The sequence below is a fragment of the Cheilinus undulatus genome, linkage group 15 (genome assembly GCF_018320785.1).
Source record: "Cheilinus undulatus linkage group 15, ASM1832078v1, whole genome shotgun sequence".
Taxonomy (NCBI): domain Eukaryota; kingdom Metazoa; phylum Chordata; class Actinopteri; order Labriformes; family Labridae; genus Cheilinus; species Cheilinus undulatus.
The window spans coordinates 8,286,811-8,300,938 of record NC_054879.1 but is presented as its reverse complement, the minus strand read 5'-3'; the positions used below and the strand labels follow the sequence as shown (position 1 = coordinate 8,300,938).

Below are 14,128 nucleotides of genomic sequence, written 5' to 3'. Positions count from 1 at the left end.
GCATGTCTCTCCCCGCTCTCTCCCCTGTTTCCGACTCTATCCCCTGTCCTATACTATCAAAAAAAGGCCAAAAATAAATCTTTAAAAAAAAAGAAAGCCTATCTGGTACCAAATGATGAGCTGCTTCTGGTCCAAACCAGCAGCTCTACGGAGCTGAGCAAAATGATCTGGATCTTTGAAAAGAGACGGATTTCTCGTCACGAGACTGAACAGTCATGAATTGAGGAAATATGGGCAGAGTTTAGTGTGCAAGACCATGGCAAAACTGTACTGAACCAAACAGGACCGCTTTGTGGAAACAAAATTTTGTTTTTTCACTTTTGAAGCTTATATTTTCCTACTTTAGGGACACAAAAGTGGCTTAAAAATTAAGAATGTTTGTGTTTTCACACTTTGAGTACTTGGCATAGTCATAACTAGCACAGAACATGGCCTTTTCAGGAGCATTTCTCTATGCGGAAATCACTTCTGGCCTACCAAGGGGAGTCCATCACTGCAGGGGCATCTTCTGCAGAGAACCTGCATCTAACAAGCAAAATGTTTATGTTTCATTGGCAAATTTCTTTTTGCAAGCAATCTAGGCCTTTTTTTTAGCTTTGAATGTCTTGAATGAAAATGTTTATGTGATTAGAGAAATTTGACAAGTACAGTGGCCTAGATTTGGGTTTTTGGAGTGTAAAGGGGCAGTAGCATGGCTGTAAAGGTAAACTGTCGTTAAAAAAAATCCAAGGCAAATTGCAGGATTTGTTTAGAATTTAAATATTAATTTGACATATAAAGTTATGATCAATGTTAGCCTAGCCCTTGTTAGTCAACCATCATTATTGTATTTTATTTCATTTCATTAAAGCCTTCTTTAAGGCAAATGTCATTTTGAATAGTTGTACCTCAATCAAAACACCCTGCTTGAACAATAACTTTGCAGAAAGAGATCGATAGTCAGACTTGATTGGTTAATTTTCTTTCATGCCTCTAGAAAATGCGTTAATGGGGCGTGTGTTACTCTACCTACCCTTTCTTTAGTGTGTCCTTCTAACCTGTCTGTCTAATGTAGTTTCATATATGATATTTCTGGGAAGCTCCACTGATGACTTTCAGAAAACTACTCTATTGATTTCCGTAAATCTCCTCCCTCTTTGTGCTTACTTGGAAGAACGGCCCGGCATCCCCCATCAGGCAGCTCGGGACTCCCGTCTGTCAAACAGATGAGCAAGTGATCAATATGTTTTGTATCAGAGAATCAGTTTCCTCTGTCTCCCTATTGAAAGATTTAGCACCACTTTTAGAGACGTTTAATCTGGCATTGATATATCAGTATACGGGGAAAGGAAGGACATTTCTTAACTTCTAATGGCTTCCTTGAAGTGGATCACAGTAACCTTGATTCTGGTGTCTTGTGGGTTTTTATACTTCCTTGCTTCAAAAGCCTTCCGAGCCATTTAAGGTTTATGTGGAAATCTCTTCTTTAAATGTTCCCTTTTTAAAGACAGGACTATGGGTAACTTTCTTCCTCTGCAATAGATTTACCAGCCAAAAAAAAGAGATGATTTAGGGTTTAAATTGATCAGGAAGTCTGAAAAACTCTTCCTCTTTTCATCCTTGTGCCAGTGCAACAAAGGAAAGACGGATATTGGAGTTTGGTATAACAAGGCAGAATGTCAATGTGCAATGAAAAAGGAAAATCCAGAGAGAAGCTCAACAATGAAAGAGCGAGACACCAGTGGTGGGAGAGACACAGGGATTTAGAGGAAGAGATGGATGGAGGTGAAGGAGGGAGAGAGGGCTACAGCAGAATGCCAGCCTCAGCAGTAAAATCCGTCTGGGCCCTCTGCAGCGAGTGTGTTCGCACGTGTGCACACTGGTGTGCTTTTGCCCAGTCGGCATTAACACCCTTCAAAGTCACTGTGTCCGGAGGTGAACACCCCCGCGGTGGTCGGTGCCCACAAACACACTCCCCTACTTCCTTCTCTGTCCTCCTAACCTCCATGTAACCGTCCGTTTATCCTTCAGCCCAGCTTTTCTTACCTCTGCTTTGATCTGTTTATTTCATAATGACTGAGGATGCAGAGGCACAACCTTGACCGCCCCCTCCTCCATCCGATCATGGTGTGCCTTGTCTGTCCTCCACTGATAATCCTCCTGATATGTACAAAGTGTGCAGCCCACTGTAGTAAATCTTCACAGATAATGTTTCCTGTCAGGCCTGGACAAAGCATTTAGAGCATGGCTGGAAATCATAACTCAGTATTTGACTATGGTTTTGTACAAGCATGACAAGAAGTATGATATTTGGGACATCAGCCATAATCAACTAATGTTGGTTTTTCAGGGTTAACAACGATTATTCTGAGCTTATGAGAAGAGAATCTATAGTTGAAATTAATATGCATTTACGGTAAAAAATAGCCATTTATAGGTTTATAAATCAGTCATTTAAAACTTTGATTTACAACACCTGATAGGATTTAAACATAATCATTTAAAAGAAAATAGGCTATTCATTACTAACTACTAGAGATGGATAGCAATGAAGTTGAGCTCATGTCTGCACTGAGCAGGAGAGCAAGTGCTCTGATATTTCACTTGAGGAAAATTTGCCGTACATTTTCAGTGAGCTCTCCACGTTTTACCATTTTGAAAAGGAATGAGGAATTTCAAACTGAATTCACCCAAATTTGACCCGGCTCACTGGGCTTCTCTGAGAAGTCAGAAATGCATCAAGCATAACATTCAACCACTAAAACTAATTTTCTGTTAAGGAATGCCAGTAAATAACTATAATTTGACATATTAGTCAAGAAATATTAATGTGCTTTACTATTTTTTCAGTTTTTTGTAAATCAGTAAATTTGAAAATTCATGGTAACAATAATAATTATGTTTTAGCATTAAAAATATCATTTGGGTTAAAGAGCTTCTACATATTGGTGTATTATCCATTGCAGAATCATAAAAATGATTTTGGTAATTACCAATGCTGTTAATTTAGGGCAGCTGTGGCATAAACCTTACTTTGGGTGGTGGTCTAATAAATTTGTAAAGCACTGTATATACAGTATATTTCACTGAATTATGTATAACTACTGATACATTAATGTGTTTATCACTGAAACCTCAGTTTTTGTGAAATAAACTGTTACAGGGGGGTTGTGACCAAAAATGGATGCCATGCATAAATAGCAATAAAAATAATCAATTTAAGAAATAATCAGTTTTTTTCCCATAATTCTTTAAACAAGATCAGACCTGATCATTAATATTAAATATTGATTCATTTTTTAGGAATTTAACCATTTAAATGCCAGTTTAAATGCAAAAACCCAGATGTTTGTAATGTAAAAAAAATAAAATAAAAAATACAAACATTCTAATACTATTTATATACTGCATGCAAATTTGATTTCCCTGAACAGGATTATCACAGCTTTGAATGTGTTGATAATGAGCAACAACTTTGATTTTGTACATTTTTTTCTTTTTTTTCAATTATTTTTTAAAGTTTTTTTAATGAAGAGTTACAATGATAACCCTATAGGAAATCAAAAAAAAAAAAGAAAAAAAAAAAGCATGCTAAATATTGGAAAACATCTGACATTTTGAGACAAACAGGAAAAACTGCAAGTTTGTAGCAATGACTTCAGAATGAAAGCCTGAAGCAGGTTTATGATTATGATTGCAGGGGGAGTTGAAATGTTGTTGTAATGGGTTTCAATGGGGCATTGCTGGTCATGAACAGCCTAAGTAAACAAAGGTGTACAGAGGTGTACCGGCAGCAAAGCCAAAGTCAGTTTTATGTAAATAATTGTGTTGGCAATTGGTAAAATAAAGCACTTATAAATATAATAGGCCAATAGCTGATTATTAATTGGTCTGGCCCCTAATTAGCAGGGATATCATCTAATCTCTGCCCAAAAACTAAGAATCATTCACTGTTCTGATCTTAATTAAATAATTGGTTTAACTTCTATGGTTGATCAGTGTACAAAATCTAAACCTTGTTATCAGAAATGTATAAAACTCCTGTAAAATGTCTGTATGAATCAAGTAGCTATGAGAAATAACAGACCAAATGAAAGTTATTGACTTTGAGCAGGTGGACTAGGACGATGACGTTTATATCAGGCAGCAATGAGAAAACAGTGCAGTCAGAGTACTCATAATGAAGCTTGAAATAATTTCAGTCACTTGTTGCTTTGAAATAGGGAAAATAAGTCATTACATTTTCAGACTCAGTGGCTTTGAGCAGCATTTCTGTACAGTATTTTTTGCTTTATGTCCTCTGTCAGAGGGACATATTTGACCAGGTACCTCAGGAAGATTTCAGCTGCAAACTTTTCTAAGATTGTTGGTTTGACAGGAATTCATGTGTAAAAATTGTAAAATAAAAAGATATTTAAACAGTTAAATACTTGTGTGCATGATTGCTTCAAACTTCAGTATTTTTAGTATCCATGTAAGATCTTGCATTGATTGAGCTTACTCTACATGTTTGTTGTAACTGAAAATGTGACAAATAAAAGTACATCAGTTTTTGTTGTATTAGAACTGCTATACTCCCCAGTGCAATAGACTGAAATAGAACTTAATTGTTTTGTGTTCCTTCTCCAAAATACTGTCTTTCTCTTACTGTCTCTTCCATTTTAGATAATGCATATCATCTTATCATGGCCATCCCGCTCTTCTTAATAAAGACGTTCGAGCAGAGTCTTCCATTTAGAAGAAGCACTTTTTAAATAATTGAGTTTTCATAAGATCAGCATTTCCCTTTATTGAAATTGCATTTGAAGTACACAGACATTATAGATTGACATTTGGCCATCTCTCATCTGCTGTATATAGTTCCTTAGGCTTTCTGAAGTACATTATAACTTCACTTTAGTTCACAGTGCTGTTTAAAACTAAGGTATTTACACACAGTTGCCACTATGCCCTGCTGCTGCTGGCAATCCTGCAAAGCCGATACGCACTTTGAACTGACAGACAGGGGGCATGTATTATCACGTCATCATGGTATCAGTGTTAATTTGACAAGGCATAAAGATGGAAACGGTTTATTAATGTGTTGTTGCAGAAATGCACAGTGAAAACATCTTTTGTACAGCCTTATCTTACCTCAATTTGCAGTCAAGGCTAAATAAAACAAAGGTCTGTCGTTCCGAAATAAACTCGAAGAAAGGGTTTTATTTCTGTTTCATTGGTTGAAGTTCAAATTGTGGCATGGATGATTAAAAGATCAAATATAGTTTCACCTTCTAAGATGTTGTACCCTTTTATTGATTTTATAAATCAATCATGGTCGATATAATTTGCTTTTTTAACAAAAAAAAATACAAAAATATATTTAATGTTAAAGTTAAAAGAGCTTTCAACAAAGTAATGTAAATAAAATAAAATATGTAATGCAAAACAAGTGACTGCATAAGTATTCAGCCCTTTAAAGTGACTGACCCCATTCAACAGATGACCAGCCAACTGGTGCTAGTAATCTCACAGTTAGTGAAATGGGGATAGACTGGTTGATCAGTATTCCTGGCTACCATTACACTGTGAAGACAAAAGAACACTCCAAACAACTCAGACTAAAGGCTATTGGAGAGTATAAGTCAGTTGATAGATACAAAATAATTCCAAGGCAATGGACATCTCCCAGAGTTCTATTAAATCCACCATCAAGAAATTGAAGGAATATGACACGTGGGAATCTACCTAGATCAGGCCGTCCTCACAAACTGAGTCGACATGCAAGAAGAAGACTAGTGACAGAGGCCACCAAGACACCTATGACTACTCTGAAGGAGTTCCAAGCTTCAGCAGCTGAGATGGGAGAGACTCTGCAGAAAACAGTTGTCCAGGTTCTTTACCAGTCAAAGCATTATGGGAGAGTGGCGAAGAGAAAGCCACTGCTGAAGAAAACTCAGATTAAATCTCGACTAGAGTTTGCATGTAGGAGACTCCATGGTCAAGTGGAATAAAGTTATTTGGTCTGATGAGACAAAAAGTTGCTATCTGGCCATCAGCTAAGAGGCTATGCTTGGCGGACACCAAACACTGCACATCACTGCAAACACGTCATCCCCACTGTGAAGCACGGTGGTGGCAGCATCATGCTGTGGGGATGCTTCTTGGCAGCCAGCCCTTGCAACTCCAGGAGGACAGTCTTATTGAGTCAGCAAGAGAACTTTGGCATGGGAAAAGATTGATTTTTCAGCAAGACAGTGACTGGAAGGCACTGTATATTCATTTTACAAATCAAGTCAAATGTGTTACAAAGAGACTTGACAAAAAAAGCACAGAAGATAATATACTCCATAATCTATTTTAGCCCACTTGGGTTGCCCTAATAATCAACTGAGTGAAGGTATACAGTAAAGCAGTCTTACTGTACATCTACAGAATCCATACGTGTAACAGAGAAACAGTAAAACTAAACTAATATGTCACATTACAACAGCAAAAAGGCACATAAGACAGGTTGCTGATGCTTATTCAATGTCAGTTGCATCCTAAGTGTAGGAAATTTTTTAACAATAAATCCTTTCAGTATACAAAGAGGAATCAGTTACTGAGACTAATGAGCCTAGCATGGCCCGTTTGATCGAAGGTCATGGAATCAGCACAGGGTCAGCCGATGGTCAACCATCCAGCGTCAACTAATTGAACGAACGGAAGCCGCTGGAGGAGAGAATAATGCTGCCTGTGTGTGACAGTGACACGCCTGAACATGATTGGCCAGAGAGGGTCAGGACTAACCCTGACCTGACCAGATTTCCTAGAACACGCTGAATAACCGCCTCTTCTCCTCTTGCTTTGTGTAGCTGATCACAGCAAATCCATGATGGGAGAATCAGAGGAAGAGAAACAAGCCAAACCTACACAGTGCAATACAAATGCACATAAACATGACACACGCTTGTTTTATATATTAATCAAAGTGTCCTAATAAGCCGTGTTCGTTATGAGAGAGCAGAGGCAGCATCAGGAAGCACGAGGTCAAGAAAGCTGCCAGTTGGCCTCTTCCTCTCTCGCTGCAGTGCTTCCCACTGTCACACGGTGATGGCTATCCTCAGCTCAACAATCTGTCAGCCAACGCATACAGTGTGGCCTATAGGGACACGCTCATTAGCCCCACTACATGCTCGCGAACAAGCTCCCACTTGTGCGGCTCAGCAATCTACTACAAAGCTAAGCACCAGAATGACAGTTGAGATAGAATCAGTGATTTTCAAAGTAATGAGTCTAATTTTGGGTACGAAGCACAAATATTTTTGGAGTAGATGACCCACTTGAAAGTCACATACTTAACCCTGCCCTTTATTTGCTCAGTATGCTTAATTATCTGCTACTTTATGGGTTTTAGACACCCTTTTTAAAGATGAGACACACTAATAATCCTTTTCTTCCAGTTTCAGTAAGATGTAACAGAACACCTCTCTGAAATTTTGACTCCTGACTGATACTTGAGTAACTTTGAAGTTGTTCTAAACTATATCCCTGTTTCTTTCTGTTCCTTGTTAGCCTCTGAGCCCAACCTGAAGCTACGTTCCCGGCTAAAGCAGAAAGTGACAGAACGCCGTAGCAGTCCTCTGCTCAGAAGGAAAGATGGACCCATCACTACAGCCAAGAAGCGGTCCTTAGACGTAGCTGGTGAGCAACAATAACACTAGATTTGTCATGATTGTTAAGATAAAAGACAAGTTAAAAAAATCCAGATATATCCATGTCACCCTATTTTAGGAACTTGAAAGGTTGGATTTTGCCTGTAATGCTACAGTATGTTGTTTCTGATGCCTTATGTATTTCAAATGATGCCAAACAGCTTCTTGAGTAATGGTTTAGATATGAAAAACCTTACTCACATCCATTCTTAACAGTATAAATACACCCCAGTAGGGTTGGAACAAGTGCAAGGACTTAAAGGGTCATGTTTCATTCAGAAGGTTGACTGGCCCAGGACACTATGTTCTAATTAAAATCTTATTTCTGTCTTTTGCGTGTTACAGAGTCTGCATGCAACAGTGCACCAGGCTCAGGTCCCAGCTCCCCGAACAACAGCTCCAGTAACATCCCCAGTGAGAATGGAGTCACCATCTCAGGCAGCCCAGGAGAGGTAACCAACATGGCAGCTAGTGTCAGCATGTGTACAGCTGAGTTGGTCTAAAGCCAGGTTCAGACCAAAGATCCAGCAAAACAATTTTGTTATGTCACAGGGGAGCGTTACGGCTGTTGAACTGAGCCGTTGTGGCTTGAATCAGACCGTCTGATGGTGTTGCCTGCAATTCAGTTGGTCAGTTCACCGACAGCAGATTGTATCATTGCACAGGGAAATCTTGTTTTGACAGGCTGTGAATACCAACAAATATTTGTTCAAAGCAGAATATTTCATTAGATAAAATCATGCTTGAAGTTTTGGAAATGATTGCCTTTTTTTTAAACTAAGTATTTCACACAGTCTTCAGCCAATAAACACTCCTCTACCCTCCATCAGCTGCACATTTAAGCAGGAAGTGCAGCACTGTATGAGCTACATGAGACATACAAGGCTGTATAAATTGTCTCTAACAAACAGACTTCCTACAGTGGACAAAAGTATTCAGCCACCTTATCATTACACCAACAGGGGCTGTAATGGCATTATATGAAAATACATCTGCTTGATTTTCAAGTTGGCCTCCCTTTTGAAGCAATAACAACCTCCACTCTTCTTGAAAGGCTTTCCACAAGATTTTGGAGTTTTTCTGTAGGAATTTGTGCACTTTGATTCTGTAGAGCGTTTATGAGGTCAGGCACTGATGTTGGACGAGAAAGCCTGGCTTGCAATCTCCACTCCATTTCATCCCAGAGGTGCTCTATGGGGTTGAGGTTAGGGCGCTGTGCAGGTCAGTTAAGTTCTTCTGCACTGAACTCATCAAACCATGTCATTATAGTCCTTGCTTTGTGCACAGTCATGCTGGAATAGAAAAGGGCCTTCCTAATAACTGTTGCCAAACATTTGGGAGCATATTATTGTCTAAAATGCCTTGTTATGTTGAAGCATTAAGATTGGCCTTCACTGGAGATAAGGGGCCTAGCCCAAACTCTGAAAAACAGCCCCATACCATTATCCCTCCTGCACCACACTTCACAGTCAGGTAGGTAACGTTTTCTTGGCATCCGCCAAAGCCAGGCTTGCCCATCTGACTGCCAAACAGTGAAGCATAATTCATCACTCCACAGAACACATTTACACTACTCCGCGGTCCAGTGTAGGTGTGCTTTACACCCCTCCATCTAATGCTTGGCATTGGACTTGGTGATGTGAGGCTTGCATGCAGCTACTCACCCATTGAAGCTCCTGTTAATGTCAGTGGAAGTTCAGAACTCTTCAGCTATGGAATCAGCTCCTGCGACTTTTATGTACCATGTGCCTTAGCAGTTGTTAACCACGCTCTGTGATTTTATGTAGTCTTCTGCTTTATGGCTGAGTTGCTGTTGTTCGTAAATACCTCTACTTTCTAATAATATCATATACAGTAGGCTGCAGAATGAAATCCATCCACAGCAGGGATGAAATTCAAGAGCCATTGGCATCCATCACAGTACCTCACCTGAAGTTGCTGACCTCCTCAGAACGACCCATTTTGCATCATAAATCTTTACAATTGGAGACTGCAGGGCTAGGTGCTAGATTTTTAATACTAGCACCTGTGGCAACAGGTCTTCTAACAGGTTTGCCAAACACTTTTGTCCATATAGAGTTTCTTAGTTAAAACAAAACTGTGATAGCAAGTATTTTTTTATGTTTATATGTGCTGTGGAATTGCACTGCCACACTATAACAGTGATGACAAGAAACATACAATCGATTTAAAGAGTGAATCACTGCTGTGCAGGAACCATACCACCAAATGTTACACATTGGAGACTGTAGACTAAAAAGAACTATGAATCTGCAGCACTACCCATCTTGCAGAGATGGATTAACTGTGCAGTTACTTGAAAAAGAAATCACTTTGTTTGGAGCGACTTTGTCTTCCTCAGTTGCAGTGGTGTGAACTAGGCGTCTAGACTGTTATTTAGTTGCATGCTATAAGCAGTTGTAAATTTCAATTCATCTCATTGTGGATCTTTGCTTAATGTGCATAAATATGTATTAGACAGACCGATTAAACTCCAGAAGGATATTGTTGGCAATGTATGTCTTTTCTTCTAATGGAAGGCTCAACTTCTTATGAGTTTATGTGTGGCACTGTTTCTACTCTATGTCTATACTCAGTGGTTGTTTACTGTAACACTGTCCTGGTCTGTCTGTTCAGGCATCCCTGCTTCAGAGGCTGGCAGCAAGAGAAGGTTCAATCAGCCAGCTCTCGCTCTACACATCCCCTTCTCTGCCCAACATCACCTTGGGACTGCCAGCCACAGGCCCTGCTAGCACTGTGAGTACACTCAATAGACTTGTGTGTATAATAGGATGTAGATTTAACAATCGCAAAATTTAGTTTGCTAAAATTGCAAAACATGTACCCTTGTATCTCTTGCAATAGAAAATTTTTGTTCAGTGGTTTTGGTTTGCCTCGTTCTCTCTCTGGTTCCATCTCTGTCCATCTTGTTGCCATTCTGTCTGATCTAACCTTTTTTTGTCTCTGTCCATCTGGCCCATTTTCTCTCCACCCTCTCTTCTTCTCCTTCTTTCTGTCTAAATATTTCTCTCCTTTAGTTGGTATCAGGGCACCAAGATGGCGAGAGTCGCCTGGCGTTGCCTGCGTTGCAACAGGGCATTCCCCTGACTGCTCCATTCCTGCCCGCTGCACACCTGCCCCCGTATTTGGCATCCACTGCTCTAGAAAGGGAGGGGGCTGGAGGGGGCACAGCTGGTCACAACCCCCTTCTCCAACACATGGTGCTGCTGGAGCAAGGCCACAATCCAATGGGTCAGTATGACCTGCATTATTTATTATCTTTGCTTGTAAGCTGTTATTAGCTGGTGTCTGATTTGATGCTTGTGGATGTGTGGATCAGTAAAGCAATTTCATGCCAATTAAATACAGATCACTTAGTGTTTTTGCTGTCAACTGGACCATAAGAAACCTGAATCCCTAATTTGATATATTTAATGCATGGTTAGTAATTAATTTCTATAAGATGGCACTATAATTTTACATGATTGGCTTACTGTCACATTGGTTAAATATCTGCACACTTTTCAAGACATTTTTCTCTTATTTTCCGAAATATTAATGCAAATGACAGTCAGAGTATTTTCAAGTCATCAGCCATTAGAGCATAATTCAAATGTTTTTGAACAAACTTCATAATGATAACCGTTTTTTTTTTTGTTGTTTTTTTTTTTTAAATAAAACCCCCAAAATGCACTTTTCCACATTATTAAGCACTACAGAGTTTAAAACATTTTTGTGGTTGTAAAGAACTGAAAATGGTCATTTGTGGAATTTGCAGCATTAGGAGGTCATATTCACTGAAATCAAAAGCTATTTCAATCAAGAACATCTTAACAGGCCAAGTTACATGTTAACATAAAGACCACTTCTTTGATATCACCTTCACAATTCTTGCATCCATTGAACTTGTGAGTTTTTGGAGAGTTTCTGCATGAATTTCTTTGCAGGATGCCAGAATATTCTCCCAGAACAGTTTTGATGTCAACTGCCTCCCACCCTCATAGATCTTTAGCTTGTGGATGCTCCAAAGGACCTCAATAGGTTTGAGGTCAGGGGAGGATGGAGGCCACGCCATGAGTTTCTCTTTTTTTATGCCAATAGCAGCCAATGACACAGAGGTATTCTTTGCAGCATGAGATGGTGCATTGTCATGCATGAAGAAAATTTTGCTACAGAAGGCACTGCTCTTCTTTTTGTACCATGGCAGAAAGTGGTCAGTCAGAAACTCAATATACTTTGCTGAGGTCTTTTTCACACCTTCAGGGACCCTAAAGGGGCCTACCGGCTCTCTCCTCATGAATCCAGCCCAAAACATGACTCCGCCACCTCCTTGCTGACATCACAGCCTTGCTGGGACATAGTGGCCATCCACCAACCATCCACTACTCCTCCATCTGGACCATCCAGGGTTGCACAGCACTCATCAGTCAACTAGACTGTTTGCAAAATAAATCTTCATGTATTTCTGGGCCCACTGCAACAATTTCTGCTTGTGAGCATTGGTTAGGGGTGGCTGAATAGTAGGTTTATGCACGACTGCATGCCTCTGGAGGATCCTACAGCTTGAGGTTGGTGGGACTCCAGAGGCACCAGCAGCTTCAAATACCTGTTTGCTGCTTTGTAATGGCATTTTAGCAGCTGCTCTCTTAATCTGATGAATTTGTCTGGCAGAAACATTCCTCATTATGCCTTTATCTGCACGAACCCGTCTGTGCTCTGAATCAGCCACAAATTTCTTCACAGCACGATGATCATGATTCATTTTTTATGAAATATCTCGTGTTTTCATTCCTTGTCCAAGGCATTACACTATTTGACTCTTTTTGGCAGCAGAGGGATCCTTTTTCTTTCCCATGTTGCTTGAAACCTGTGGCCTGCTTCATAATGTGGAAAAGTGCATTTTGAGGTTTTTATTTTTTACTTTTAATAACAGTTATTATTATGAAGTTTGTTCAAAAACATTTGAATTATGCTCTAATGGCTGATGACTTGAAATATAGTCTTGACTGTCACTTGCATTAATATTTTGGAAAATAAGAGAAAAATGTCATTGCTTAATAATATGGAAAGGGGTGTAATGCAAGAAAATTCATAAAATATAAAAATTTGAAGCTAATTCCTCCAACATTTCCAATTAAATTCTTAAAATATACAAGGAAAAAAAATCCATGTAACAATTATGAAAAAAAATTCAAACATATTTTTCAAAAAATCCAAATTAATTCCTCAAAATTTCTGATCAAATTCTTAATATATCCTCAAAAAGATTAATGAAAATCCCTGGAAATTTTAAAGCTAATTTTCCCAACGTGCCAAGCTAATTACTTAAACTTTTGTTGAAATTCTAGACAATACCCTCAAAGATTGTGTGTTGTATATTTTGCCCTAATATGTACAAGCAGGGACTCAGGAGGTTAAACACAGGGTAAAGCAAATTTGTGGCTCAAGTTTAAATGTTTTATCTATAATGTATCGTTAGCTGCACTGTGATTCAGACATGTATATACAGACAAATCTGAAGATAAAGTGTGTTGGGATCTGGTTTGTCATCAGCACTAATGATGTTCTACCTGTTTATTGCTGTCAACACAGAACATTTATTTATTTACACCAAAGCCTGCTGATATCAAATTGGTCAGTACAACCTGGACTACAAACCAACATGTCTAAGCAGAATCTGTAAATAGAAATAAAGAATTGACTATTTTTGTTCTCCTGTGTCCTCTCTGTGTTTGCCATAGTTGGTCTGGGTGGCCTTCCACTGCCATCACCTGCAGTCTCTAAACTTGCACGGGGCCACCGTCCCCTGGGGAGAACCCAGTCAGCCCCTCTGCCCCAGCAGCAGTGCGGGCAGGCACAGGCCCTGCAGCAGCTGGTGGTCCAGCAGCAGCACCAGCAGTTCCTGGAGAAACACAAACAACAGTTCCAACAGCAGCAGCAGCAACACATCATCAACAAGGTAGCCCACATTATGTAGATGTCGTTTTTTTGTGTTCATGGGATCTAAGGCAGGATTAGTGTAGTAAAGCAGCTCTTTTTTCTACAAGGATGCACGTGTGTGTCGTGGTCTGTGAATGTTTTCAGGAGTGTGTGTCCATCTTCATGACACTGATTTGCTTAATGTGTGTGAATCCTGTCTTTGCACCAAAAGCCGGATGAATCAGCCTGCAATCAGCAAGTCTTCCAGCAAGTCTTTCTTGTGTGTGTTCTCTACTTCTCCCCGTCACCCTGGCAACTGCACTCAAGAGGAAGCTGCCTCCATATATGGTTACACAGGAAATGTGTATCACTGCTTCGTTACGGCTGTGTGTGAAAGTGTGTTTGGTGATGAGGGGATTTGCAGCATTATAAGGTCACTGTAGCGAGGGAAATGCTTGTTTGTGTTTGTGTGTGCATCCCTGTGTGTGCTACAGAAATTCCTGCAGGATTAAACTCCATTACGTTGTGTTGTTAGGCTTTAAGTGACTCCCTGT

General features: G+C 39.6%; 1 protein-coding gene across 2 annotated transcripts in view; it reads left to right on the top strand.

Annotated features, from left to right (window-relative positions):
- Positions 1-14,128, top strand: part of hdac4 (histone deacetylase 4) — a 244,157-nt gene that overhangs the window by 154,102 nt on the left and 75,927 nt on the right. For both annotated transcript variants that reach the window (XM_041806611.1, XM_041806612.1), the window contains 5 exons: positions 7,516-7,644; positions 8,001-8,107; positions 10,293-10,412; positions 10,694-10,907; positions 13,397-13,614. In XM_041806611.1, coding sequence (XP_041662545.1) covers positions 7,516-7,644; positions 8,001-8,107; positions 10,293-10,412; positions 10,694-10,907; positions 13,397-13,614 — 788 coding nt within the window. The remainder of the gene's footprint in view (positions 1-7,515; positions 7,645-8,000; positions 8,108-10,292; positions 10,413-10,693; positions 10,908-13,396; positions 13,615-14,128) is intronic.